This window comes from Oncorhynchus gorbuscha, unplaced genomic scaffold, assembly GCF_021184085.1.
Source record: "Oncorhynchus gorbuscha isolate QuinsamMale2020 ecotype Even-year unplaced genomic scaffold, OgorEven_v1.0 Un_scaffold_713, whole genome shotgun sequence".
In the NCBI taxonomy this organism is placed as follows: Eukaryota; Metazoa; Chordata; class Actinopteri; order Salmoniformes; family Salmonidae; genus Oncorhynchus; species Oncorhynchus gorbuscha.
Window position 1 is genome coordinate 265,408 of NW_025745775.1, and position 12,474 is coordinate 277,881.

The 12,474-nt window shown below is 42.3% G+C and overlaps 1 protein-coding gene across 1 annotated transcript; it reads left to right on the forward strand.

The window, feature by feature from the left end:
• The first annotated feature begins 772 nt into the window (after window positions 1–772).
• On the forward strand, window positions 773–12,243 carry LOC124019878 (transcription factor Sp7-like). Its single transcript, XM_046335318.1, has 2 exons — window positions 773–883; window positions 10,019–12,243. Exons 1-2 carry the CDS (start codon window positions 863–865, stop codon window positions 11,342–11,344), a joined length of 1,347 nt encoding a protein of 448 aa, XP_046191274.1. The 5' UTR covers window positions 773–862; the 3' UTR covers window positions 11,345–12,243.
• Window positions 12,244–12,474: the final 231 nt, after the last annotated feature.

Genomic DNA, 12,474 nt, shown 5'->3' on the forward strand with positions numbered 1-12,474 from the left:
AATCCTTTCAATCATTAGAGATCATACCTACAAAAGTATTTTAAAAGTATTTAGAAAGCGCGTTAAAAACTCAACAATAAAACCTGTGAAGCAAACCGCATACCCGACCAGCTTAATTCACAACAATACCGAAAGCAAGCAACTTTACTGCTACTAATAACATTATTATTATTATTGACCATAGTAGCCTAGACCCAATGGTATTAATAACTGTAAGGGGTAGTTGAAGTAGGGGCAGTTGAAGTAGTAGGCGTTTTACTATTATGGTATTATTTAGCTATATTTGAAGATTCGGTCTATTTGGAGACCATAACGTATGCTTTTGTCAGTAAACATATGTTCTATCAATGCATCATTAGCGCCAAAGATGTTCAACATTATTTGACTAAATATTAGCAGGTAGGCTATAAATAGGCTACCTATATAATGTCGACGTTGACAGAACGCATGCGTTACTATATTGTGATCCTGAATGAGCATGGTGGTGGCTTTGATGCAAAAGCAGGGTGTAAATTACCTGACAATTGAAGTCTTTATCTATTCTTTCATAATAGCCCCCCGTAATAGCCAACCACCTATTTATTTCCCCAAGATTCATCTGGATATGTCAATCTGAATTTTGGGAGGTGGGATGTCTTCTGTTCTCCTCCAATGCCCTCCTTTTCCCTTCCCTCTCTCCTTTATTGCCTCTCAGCGAATCTTCAAAGATCGCGGACCCTATAATTAAGGGGCGGGCTCTCTCTTTCCAAAGAGGTTCGTGCGCTCGTGCCGGAGTTCTCCCAAACTGTCCTGGGACCACGAGTAGAGAAGAGAACAGTATATCCAACTTCCCTCTCGACTCTTTGGACTTTGTTTCTCAGGGATGGCTGCATCTATCATGGAGGTATGGAATATACTTGTATGTGTTTTTGAATGAACGTTTAAGTTGTTTTACAGTTAGGGCGCCAATTGCTGCTGTATTTTCACGAACTGAGTGTCGTGGTCAACTTAATGCGCACTGGTAGGCTACTATATCGGTCTGTTCAGTGCGCTCCTTGAACGATCAGTCATGTCGTTAGGGTATGTTCTTGAGGTAATGGAGAAAACGAGAAAGAACGTTGCACTGTTGACATTCGACAAATAGGATTTTATAAGACAATATTAGATTGTGAAAACCTATAGGCAATGGCCTAAATGTAACGGTTGGCTCTCCATCTGTCAGAATTGGTGTGCGTAACTGCATTCTCTGACAAAAATTCTGTCAAAAGCAGGGACTTTATTTTGAAGGTCATCAACAGCATTAAAGTGTAGGTAATATAATTACCAGTTGGAATGCTTATAAATGTCAGTCATAGGCCAATGCTGTAATATTTAGGCTTAGCCTATCCAAACTGAAAATGTGACCGTTAGGCAAGTTGGATGATATAGCAGACCTAGGAAAACACGGCCAACATGAAGCTCTTATATGACCGAAGATTCTTGCTGAAAAGTTTAGTTTGGTTAGGCCTACTGCTTAGACGACAGCTTGGAGCCCACATGTTTGGCAAATCAGTTAACAACAAAATCAACAAGAAACGCTACATTATGTTACACGCTACTTTAATTGCAGTGGAATCTTTTGTGAAGGGTTGGAGAGAGATTACCTCTCTCCAACCCTTCACAAAATATTCCACTGCAATTAAAGTATTAGCCTACACCTCTGCCTGTCATCAAAACTAAAGCAGGAGACATACAAGCTAAGACTCAACGGGGAGGGGATTGAAAATTGATTGACAGCAATTAACCTGGAAACGGGAGCTAAGGCAACAGGATACGCCAAATCGACAGCAGGCGCTTATTAGGGAGACGGGTAAATCCACCCTCAACAGCCATGCGGCGCCCCTGGGGACTTTGTTGCTTCTGTGAGGAGACTAGAGACCTAAATGGTCTTAAGTGTAATAACTTGAATCTGCCCAATAATCGAGTAGGCTATAGGGTACTAGGGGGTAACTAGCCTCCACTAAGGAGAATGTCATTAATTGTTATTTTTTAGAAAAGGGGTGTTTTTAAAGTATGGTGGTTATTGCAGAAAATTAATCCATTTTATTTAGAAATTATTTTTCAGGATCAGTGGGTACCCCACAGGACGGTTGAGCTAACATAGGCTAATGCAATTAGCATGAGGTTGTAAGTAACAAGAACATTTCCCAGGACATAGACATATCTGATATTGGCAGAAATAATACATTCTTGTTAATCTAACTGCACTCTCCAATTTACAGTACTTATTACAGTGAAATAATACCATACTATTGTTTGAGGAGAGTGCACAGTTATAAACTTGAAAAGTTATTAATAAACCAATTAGGCACATTTGGGCAGTCTTGAAACAAAATGTTGAACAGAAATGCAACAGTTCATGGATCAGTCTAAAACGTTGCACATACACTGCTGACATCTAGTGGCCAAAATAAAAATGGTGCCAGGGCTGATATAATATAGTATGGCCTTTCTCTTGCATTTCAAAGATGATGGTACAAAAAAATACCAAAAATAGTTGTTTTTTCTTTGTATTTTCTTTTCACCAGATCTATTGTGTTATATTGTCCTACATTCAAATTGTCCACAAACTTCAAAGTGTTCCCTTTAAAATGGTATCAAGAATATGCATATCCTTGCTTCAATGCCTGAGCTACAGGCGGTTCAATTTGGGTATGTCATTTTAGGTGAAAATTGAAAAAAAGTGGTAGATCCTTAAGAGGTTTTCACTCACCTGCACATTCATTTTCTTTGTTCTTTCTTCATTGTTCTTTTTCCATGTAATCCAGTATGTACAATTGCACTAAATATGATTGAAATAATGCAAGATTTTAAATCGCAGCAGTCTTTAAAATGACATTCAGGAGCAAAAGGTTTTCTATACTCGTTTTGAATTTCGAAAAACAAATAATAATAATTGGAATATAATATTAGAATGGAATATAACTAATAACACTGGAATATAACATTCAATAACAATACATCATAACTCAACTAATTCAGTGTAACAGTGATGTCGCATCTCTCATGCTCTGCGATTGCACAATGCTAATTTGTACATAGGTCACAAATTAAGCTATAATAATAATAATAATAATATATGCCATTTAGCAGACGCTTTTATCCAAAGCGACTTACAGTCATGTGTGCATACATTCTACGTATGGGTGGTCCCGGGGATCGAACCCACTACCCTGGCGTTACAAGCGCCATGCTCTACCAACTGAGCTACAGAGCCACCCAAGCTATGCACAGCGAAATTGGAGCACTAAATAATAATAATAATAATAATATATGCCATTTAGCAGACGCTTTTATCCAAAGCGACTTACAGTCATGTGTGCATACATTCTACGTATGGGTGGTCCCGGGGATCGAACCCACTACCCAGCTCCTGTACTACTCACACCTAATCCAGTCCCGACCTGTGAATGAATACAGCTCCTTACAGAAAATACACTCTGCATCCCCTTCTTTGGTGGCTGATGTGGCTTATTGTGTTGCAACAACCTTCTTTGAGACAACCCTTTTTTAAAGAACCTGATCCGTTGTCTTCCTCTCTCTCTTTTCTTCTTGTTGAATGTTTCTGTCAAGCATTTTCCTCCATCAACCGTTTGTAAGGTGAGGCTGTCAGCACAGCCACAGACTCTGCCTTCCTCTTCTTCGGCCTCTCCTCCTGGAGCTTCGGCCTTAGGGACAACTCCAATAGAACTGCTGCAGCTGTTGGCTGTTGGTTTAACCAAAAACAAACAAACAAACAAACAAGAACACATGAGGATTGGTACAATAAACACTTCTAATCACTATATAGAAATATATATATTCCCTAAAATGAGTGCTGACTTAATTTTTTGTAAACAACATTTGGAACAAGTGTAGGCTGCAGGGTGGAGGTTGTGGTGGAGGTAGAGATTTTGGTGTTAGAGCTGGTGGAGGTGGAGGTACTGTAGAGCTAGTGATGGCAGCGGTAGAGGTGGCAGTGGTGGCGGTAGAGCACTGTGGTTGAATGGAGTCTATGCATTCAAAATAAACAACAAAAACAATACATCGGTGTCAGTACAATAAACACTTTATACCACGTCCATGCTGCTTCTGCTATTTTTAATGAATTTAGATTACTTTTTCTTACCGGCAATGGGCTCAGGCTGCTCTATAACCTCCGTGGCCAAGAAGTCTGCCTCTGTAAAGATGTCCTTTTCAAAGGTCACAGCCCACTGGCCCGGAAGCCTCTACTCCTCTCTCCACAATGGCCACCTTGTTATAGGCCTTTGCGAAGAGGCCAGCCATTTGGTATATACCTATCTTTTTCCCAGGAAGCGTCGTCATCCACTGATCTCCTGCCCTGTTGTAAAAGGCCTTCAGACTCTTGAAGAAGGTACGGTCTACCGGCTGCATCTTCTGGCTGCAGTGGGGTGGCAGAATGATGGCAGGGGGGTGGCAGAGTGATGCAGTGGGGTGGCAGAATAACTCCCTGGGCTCTTGCTGGCAAGAAAGCCTCCAGGGTCTTATGGGAGTGGTGCGCATCGATGATAAGAATGTGGGGTTCCTCAGGGGTGCAACCAACACTGTGGACAAAGTGGTAGAGCCAGTTGTCAAAGATGGTACTGTCGACACAGCCTGAGTCACTTACCCTTCCCACGGACCCTGGAGGTGCTCTAACCAGCAGCTGTTCGTTCATCTTCTTCCGGTGGAAGAGGGGCGGTACGTACTGCTCCGCTACACTGATAGCACAAATGACTTTGAAGCCCCTCTCTGTGCTGGTCATCCGTGCAACCTATTTTGCTCCCTTGTTACCACCACAGGCAACAGTTTCTGGACATTTTGTATTCCAGTCTCATCTATTTTCCAAATCTTTGTTGGCCTGACGTCCCTGATGCTGTTTAAAACGTCCTTGTCGGCCATCAAAAACTGGTGAACCTTATGTTTATTTAAGCCCACGGCCCTCGCAAGACTAGTTGCTTAAAGTATTCACACCCCTTGACGTTTTCAACATTTTGTTGTGTTACAGCCTGAATTTAAAATTGATTCAATTGAGTTGTTTTTGGTCACTGGCCTACACATAGTACCTCATAATGTCAAAGTAATTAAAAATTAAACATGAAAGCTGAAATGTCTGAAGTCAATAAGTATTTAGCACCTTTGTTATGCCAATCCTTCATAAGTTCAGGAGTAAAAATTAGCTTATCAAGTCACATAATAAATTGCATGGATTCTGTGCAATAATAGTGATTAATTTGATTTTTGAATGACTACCTCATCTCTGTAGCCCACACATACAATCATCTGTAAGGTCCCTCAGTCAAACAGTGGATTTCAAACACAGATTCAACCACAAAGACCAGTGTTTCGCAAAGGGCACCTATTGATAGGTGGATAAAAAAACATCAGACATTGAATATCCCTTTGAGCATGGTGAAATTATGAATGACACTTTGTCAAAAGACATCAGCCAAGATCTCAGAAAAAATATTGTTGACCTCCACAAGTCTGGTTCATCCTTGGGAGCAATTTCCAAATGTCTGAAGGTACCACGTTCATCTGTACAAACAATAGTATGCAAGTATAAACACCATAGGACCATGCAGCCGGAAGGAGACGCGTTCTGTCTCGTAGAGATGAATATACTTTGGTGCGAAAAGTGCAAATCAATCCCAGAACAACAGCAAAGGACCTTGTGAAGATGCTGAAGGAAACAGGTACAAAAGTATTTATATCCACAGTAAACGAGTCCTATATCGACATAACCTGAAAGGCCGCTCAGCAAGGAAGAAGCCCCTGCTCCAAAACCACCATAAAAAATGCCAGACTACGGTTTGCAAGAGGACATGGGGACGAAGATAATACTTTTTGGAGAAATGTCCTCTGGTCTGATGACACAAAAATATAACTGTTTGGCTATAATGACCATCGTTATGTTTGGAGGAAAAAGGGGGACGCTTGCAAGCCGAAGAACACCATCCCAACCATGAAGCACGTTGGTGGCAGTATCATGTTGTGGGGGTGCTTGCTGCAGGAGGAACTGGTGCCCTTCACAAAGTAGATGGCATCATGAGGCAGGAAAATTACGTGGTTATATTGAAGCAACATCTCGAGACATCAGTGAGGAAGTTAAAGCTTGGTCGCAAATGGGTCTTCCAAATGAACAATGACCCCAAGCATACTTCCAAAGTTGTGGCAAAATGGCCTAAGGACAACCAAGTCAAGGTATTGTTGGAGAGGCCATCACAAAGCCCTGAACTAATTCCTAAATAAAATTTGTGGGCAGAACTGAAAAAGCGTGTGTGAGCAAGGAGGCCTTTAAAACCTGACTCAGTCACAACAGCTCTGTCAGGAGGAATGGGCCAAAATTCGCCCAACTTATTGTGGGAAGCATGTGGAAGGCTACCTGAAACGTTTGACCCAAGTTAAACAATTTAAGGGCAACGGTACCAAATACTAATTGAGTGTATGTAAACTTCTGACCCACTGGGAATGTGATGAAAGAAATAAAAGCTGAAGTAAATCAGTCTCTCTACTGTTATTCTGACATTTCACATTCTTAAAATAAAGTTTTGATCGTAACTGACTTTAGACAGGGCATTTTTACTCTGATTAAATGTCAGGAATTGTGAAAAATTGAGTTAAATGTATTTGGTTATTAAGGTGTATGTAAACTTCAACTGTATATTTTGGTTGGGGCAAACAAAAAATAATAATTATGCATGCCAGCAAAGCCACAACAGAACACTAAACAATATACTGTATTAATTGCACTATAATGGTGACAAACAGTGCCCACAAACTGTGAGGGACTATACTGCTACACCTGGCTATCAGCAGAGTCTTGTCTGGCAGCGAAACAGTTCATTCAGCCTCATTTACTGCCTTTAAAAAGATAAATAACTTATATGGCTAACTTGCTTAAATAGATGTGGTTTCTACTGACAATTGACATGTACAAACTATGGCATAAGGGGATGACGAGCGGATGAGAGGCAGTCCACTCATGTTTATCTCAATGTTTATGTCCAATGGCCGATGAGCACCGATACCTTTTATCTATAATTTCTCTGAATGTTCTTAAACGATTACAAGCATACCTATAACATGATGCAGCCACCACTATGCTTGAAAATATGGAGAATGGTATTTAGTAATGGGTTGTAATGGATTTTCCCTAGACATAACACTTTGTATTTAGGACAAAAAGTTATTTATTTTACCAAATGTTCTGCAGCACTACTTTACTGTTTTGTTGTAAACGGGATGAACATTTTAGAATATTTTTTTTCTTCTGTACAGGCTTCCTTCTTTTTCACTGTAAATTAGGTTAGTATTGTGGACAGTGCGACCTGAAATAACATGCAAAACAGGTCCCAAATATTTTGTGGGGCATTAATACGTGTCACATATTAGTTTGCAAAAAACTATGTAAATACAATCATTATCATCATCATCATCATCATTGAGTTATTAAAGCCTCATACAAACTTAGTCTCTTTTTTGCTTTCTTGAGTAATGCAGCTCCAAATTTCAGCCTAGCTCAGTGCTTTCTGTGGTGGGGTAGTGTAGAGGTTGGTAACGTTCTCTAGTTATTAGAGAACATTAGTCTAGCGCCGTGATTGGCTCAGTGTTCTGCCACTCATGGGGACACTACATCACTGCAAAATTGAAGGGTGGAGTTCGAAAATTCAAGCCCCTTGGGTGCTGCCATAGAGTTACATTAGAAGTGCCCATCCAGGAAGGTTTAAGATCAATCTGGTTTCAGAGCTGGTCATGGGTGCACCTCAGCCACGCTCAAGGTCCTAAACGATATCTTAACCGCCATCGATAAGAAACATTACTGTGCAGCCGTATTCATTGATCTGGCCAAGGCTTTAGATTCTGTCAACCACCACATCCTCATCGGCAGACTCGACAGCCTTGGTTTCTCAAATGATTGCCTCGCCTGGTTCACCAACTACTTCTCTGATAGAGTTCAGTGTGTCAAATCGGAGGTTCTGCTGTCCGGACCTCTGGCAGTCTCTATGGGGGTGCCACAGGGTTCAATTCTTGGACCGACTCTCTTCTCTGTATACATCAATGAGGTTGCTCTTGCTGCTGGTGAGTCCCTGATCCACCTCTACGCAGACGACACCATTCTGTATACTTCCGGCCCTTCTTTGGACACTGTGTTAACAGCCCTCCAGGCAAGCTTCAATGCCATACAACTCTCCTTCCATGGCCTCCAATTGCTCTTAAATACAAGTAAAACTAAATGCATGCTCTTCAACCGATCGCTACCTGCAGCTACCCGCCTGTCCAACATCACTACTCTGGACAGCTCTGACTTAGAATACGTGGACAACTACAAATACTTAGGTGTCTGGTTAGACTGTAAACTCTCCTTCCAGACCCATATCAAACATCTCCAATCCAAAGTTCAATCTAGAATTGGCTTCCTATTTCGCAACAAAGCATCCTTCACTCATGCTGCCAAACATACCCTTGTAAAACTGACCATCCTACCAATCCTCGACTTTGGCGATGTCATTTACAAAATAGCCTCCAATACCCTACTCAACAAATTGGATGCAGTCTATCACAGTGCAATCCGTTTTGTCACCAAAGCCCCATATACTACCCACCATTGCGACCTGTACGCTCTCGTTGGCTGGCTCTCGCTTCATACTCGTCGCCAAACCCACTGGCTCCATGTCATCTACAAGAGCCTGCTAGGTAAAGTCCCCCATTATCTCAGCTCGCTGGTCACCATAGCATCTCCCACCTGTAGCACACGCTCCAGCAGGTATATCTCTCTAGTCACCCCCAAAACCAATTCTTTCTTTGGCCGCCTCTCCTTCCAGTTCTCTGATGCCAATGACTGGAACGAACTACAAAAATCTCTGAAACTGAAAACACTTATCTCCCTCACTAGCTTTAAGCACCAACTGTCAGAGCATCTTACAGATTACTGCACCTGTACATAGCCCACCTATAATTTAGCCCAAACAACCACCTCTTTCACAACTGTATTTTATTTATTTATTTATTTTGCTCCTTTGCACCCCATTATTTTTATTTCTACTTTGCACATTCTTCCATTGCAAAACTACCATTCCAGTGTTTTACTTGCTATATTGTATTTACTTTGCCACCATGGCCTTTTTTGCCTTTACCTCCCTTCTCACCTAATTTGCTCACATTGTATATAGACTTGTTTATACTGTATTATTGACTGTATGTTTGTTTTACTCCATGTGTAACTCTGTGTCGTTGTATCTGTCGAACTGCTTTGCTTTATCTTGGCCAGGTCACAATTGTAAATGAGAACTTGTTCTCAACTTGCCTACCTGGTTAAATAAAGGTGAAATGAAAAAAATATAAAAAATTGGCCACAAATACAATTATATCAAATCACATCATATCTACAGTAGCTTGGATTGGACTGATGATGTCAATATCATACTTCCAACATCTTAGCTAGCATTCATCATCATGAATCAAGTTGACAATCTACTGGCAAATTGAAAATTTAATGCAAGACATGAAAATGGCTGTCTAGCAGTTACAAACAACCAATTTGACAGGGCTTGAAGACTTGAAAAGAATGATGGGAAAATGTTGCACAATCGATGATGTCAAAGGTTGAAAATTAGTTGATTATTTGAATCAGCTGTGTTTTTGTAGGGCAAAAACCAAAACGTGCACCCCTTGGGGTTCCGAGGACCGAGTTTGGGAAACCCTGAGGTTTGGGTTAGGGGAAGGATTAGCTAGCATGCTAAGTTGTTGCAAAGTATCAAAGAAATCGTATTTAAAATTCACATTCTAATCACATTTAATTCCTATTTTCCACTTTCTTTCATTCTTCAGTCACTTTGCCAAAACAAGCAGCCTATATCAAGACAGTAATTTCATTTAAATTCAGCTGAAAAACGAATGAGAGGGGAAAGCAGAAAAAACAGCCTGCCATACTGTTTTGATTAGTGTTGACACTGACAGAAGCAATAGTAGTAGCAGCCATTTCCTGTGTCTAATCCCTCCTGTCTCCTCATCTCTCTAGGAGGAAGCTCGTTATGGCTCCAGTTCTTTTGCTATGCTAACCGCCACCTGCAACAAGTTTGGAAACCCTGTGAGGGACTCAGCCACACCTGGAAAGACTGGCACCGGCAGCACCGTTCCAGGCAGGAAGCAGTATAGCATGACCTTAGACCTCCAGAAGAACGGCAGGGGAGGGGAGAGCATTGAGAACTCCTATACTGGGTTGTTCAGCTCCGGAGGGAGGCTATTCACACCCACCGAGAGTCCACCACCGTCTTCTGGGGGGTACACGTCTGAGTACAACCCATTCTCCCACTCCTTCCAGACCTCTATGTCCCAGGAGCAGTCCTTGCTGGTGTCCAAGGCCCACGGCACAGCCGACTGTATGACCAGCGTCTACACCTCCCTGGACATGACCCACCCTTACGGCTCCTGGTACAAGGCTGGCATCCACCCCGGCATCACCGCTGCCCCCTCCAATGCCACATCCTCCTGGTGGGAAGTCCACCCCAACACCAACTGGTTAAGTGCTGCCCAGCCCCAGACGGACAGCCTCCAGGGCTCCCTCCAGCCCATCCCTCCCCAAGCTTCCCTCAGCCCCCAGCTGCCCAGCTACGCCTCTGACTTCACCTCCATCAACGCAGCTCAGTACCCCTCAGTGAGCCTGGGCTCCTCATCACACCTCCTCCAGTCCTCTCAGCACATGCTGCCTCAGGACATGTACAAGCCCAAGCAGGTGTCCGGCGGGGGGCTGATGGAGAGTCAGATGGGCCTGAAGCCTGCAGCTGGATCACGAGGGTATGGAGGAACCACCACTGGCAGGTCCACCTGTGACTGTCCCAACTGCCAGGAGTTGGAGCGGCTGGGGGCCTCAGCTGCTTCCCTGAGGAAGAAGCCTGTCCATAGCTGCCACATCCCAGGGTGTGGGAAAGTCTATGGGAAGGCCTCACATCTCAAGGCCCACCTCCGCTGGCACACTGGAGAGAGACCCTTCGTCTGCAACTGGCTGTTCTGTGGGAAGCGATTCACACGCTCCGACGAACTGGAGAGGCATGTCCGCACGCACACGCGGGAGAAGAAGTTCACCTGCCTGCTGTGTAACAAGAGATTCACCCGCAGTGACCACCTCAGCAAGCACCAGAAGACGCACGCAGAGTCTGCCCTGCAGCAGGGAAAGACCGGGGAGGGAGAGACCCAGGACACCAGGAATGAGGAGATGGCAGTCCCCAATAAACCCAACACGGCCATGCAGAATAATGGAGGAGTCCCTAGTGACCCTACTAACAAAGGAGAGAAAACTGGTTCAGGCAATGGGGTGGAAATGAGCAGTGGACTGCTGGAGATCTAACTTCATTCTATATGTTGTCTTGTAGGGTTAGTTGTTGCACCATTGTTGTGCTGCAAAGTTAACTATGTAGCTAAAAACAAACATCATTCTTTCGTATTAGTACATGCTTCCCGCACTCTGACATTGTTTGTCAAAGGATGCATTTGACATTGATCACGATAACCGGACAGGCAGGTTGAAAATACACATTCTGTGGACCACACACACACATGTACACACAGCCACCACACACAACATTTCTTCATTTTCTGCAAGAGCAGAGGTAAAATTACTAGGAAGCCAAAGAAGAAAATAAGTGTAGATAGCATGAGGGAGTTTATGGGGTATTGCTTACTCCATAAAGTTTCATTTTGTACTTTATTACTTCAGTAAGAAACAGACAAGTAGTGGTTTAATCTGATACTGCATACATTTTGTTTTTGGGTTTGCAAATGTGTGTATGTATGCTTCTTCTGATGTATTATTTAATTTTCTATTTACACAAATAATCTAATTTATGTCTTATATTATAAGACTTAAAGATGATCTTGCATTGTGCAGACAGTGTATTATTGCCAAATAAATGGCAAGTTAAAGCTGGCCATTGATGATAATTTAGTAATTAAGATTTTTGTTGTTTCTTTTATTTATTGATTATAACTAAGATGCTGTTGTTGGTGCTGTAGTGTTTGAAGGCTTAGTTGTTTCTGAAAACTACTATTTCTACATAATCTTTCTATTTGTGAAGTCTGCACACCTGCCACGTTGATAGTTGATGAAATCCTTTAGTGGCTTGGCTGATTCTAGAGCAGTGTTATTTTTCTGCCCTTCTCTGTTTTGTTGATTAACCTCTTTACAACTAACTGTAATGAAAATGACACTTGCAACAACAATATTAAAACACTTAAGTTAGAAAGTGATCAGATGGTATATTTTCATATCCTACATTTATCACACTAATGCATGATGGATATTTTGGATAATAAACTCTGGATATCTCTTTCATCTTTCCATCCCTCTGTCCTCTAAATCCCTCTTTCTATTGCCATAATCTTACTGCATGTATTCCCCTCCACCTTGATCTTCTTGCCTAAACCTCAACCAAAATACCTTCATTATCTTCTTGCAGGCGCCACAAACAAAGCGGTCGA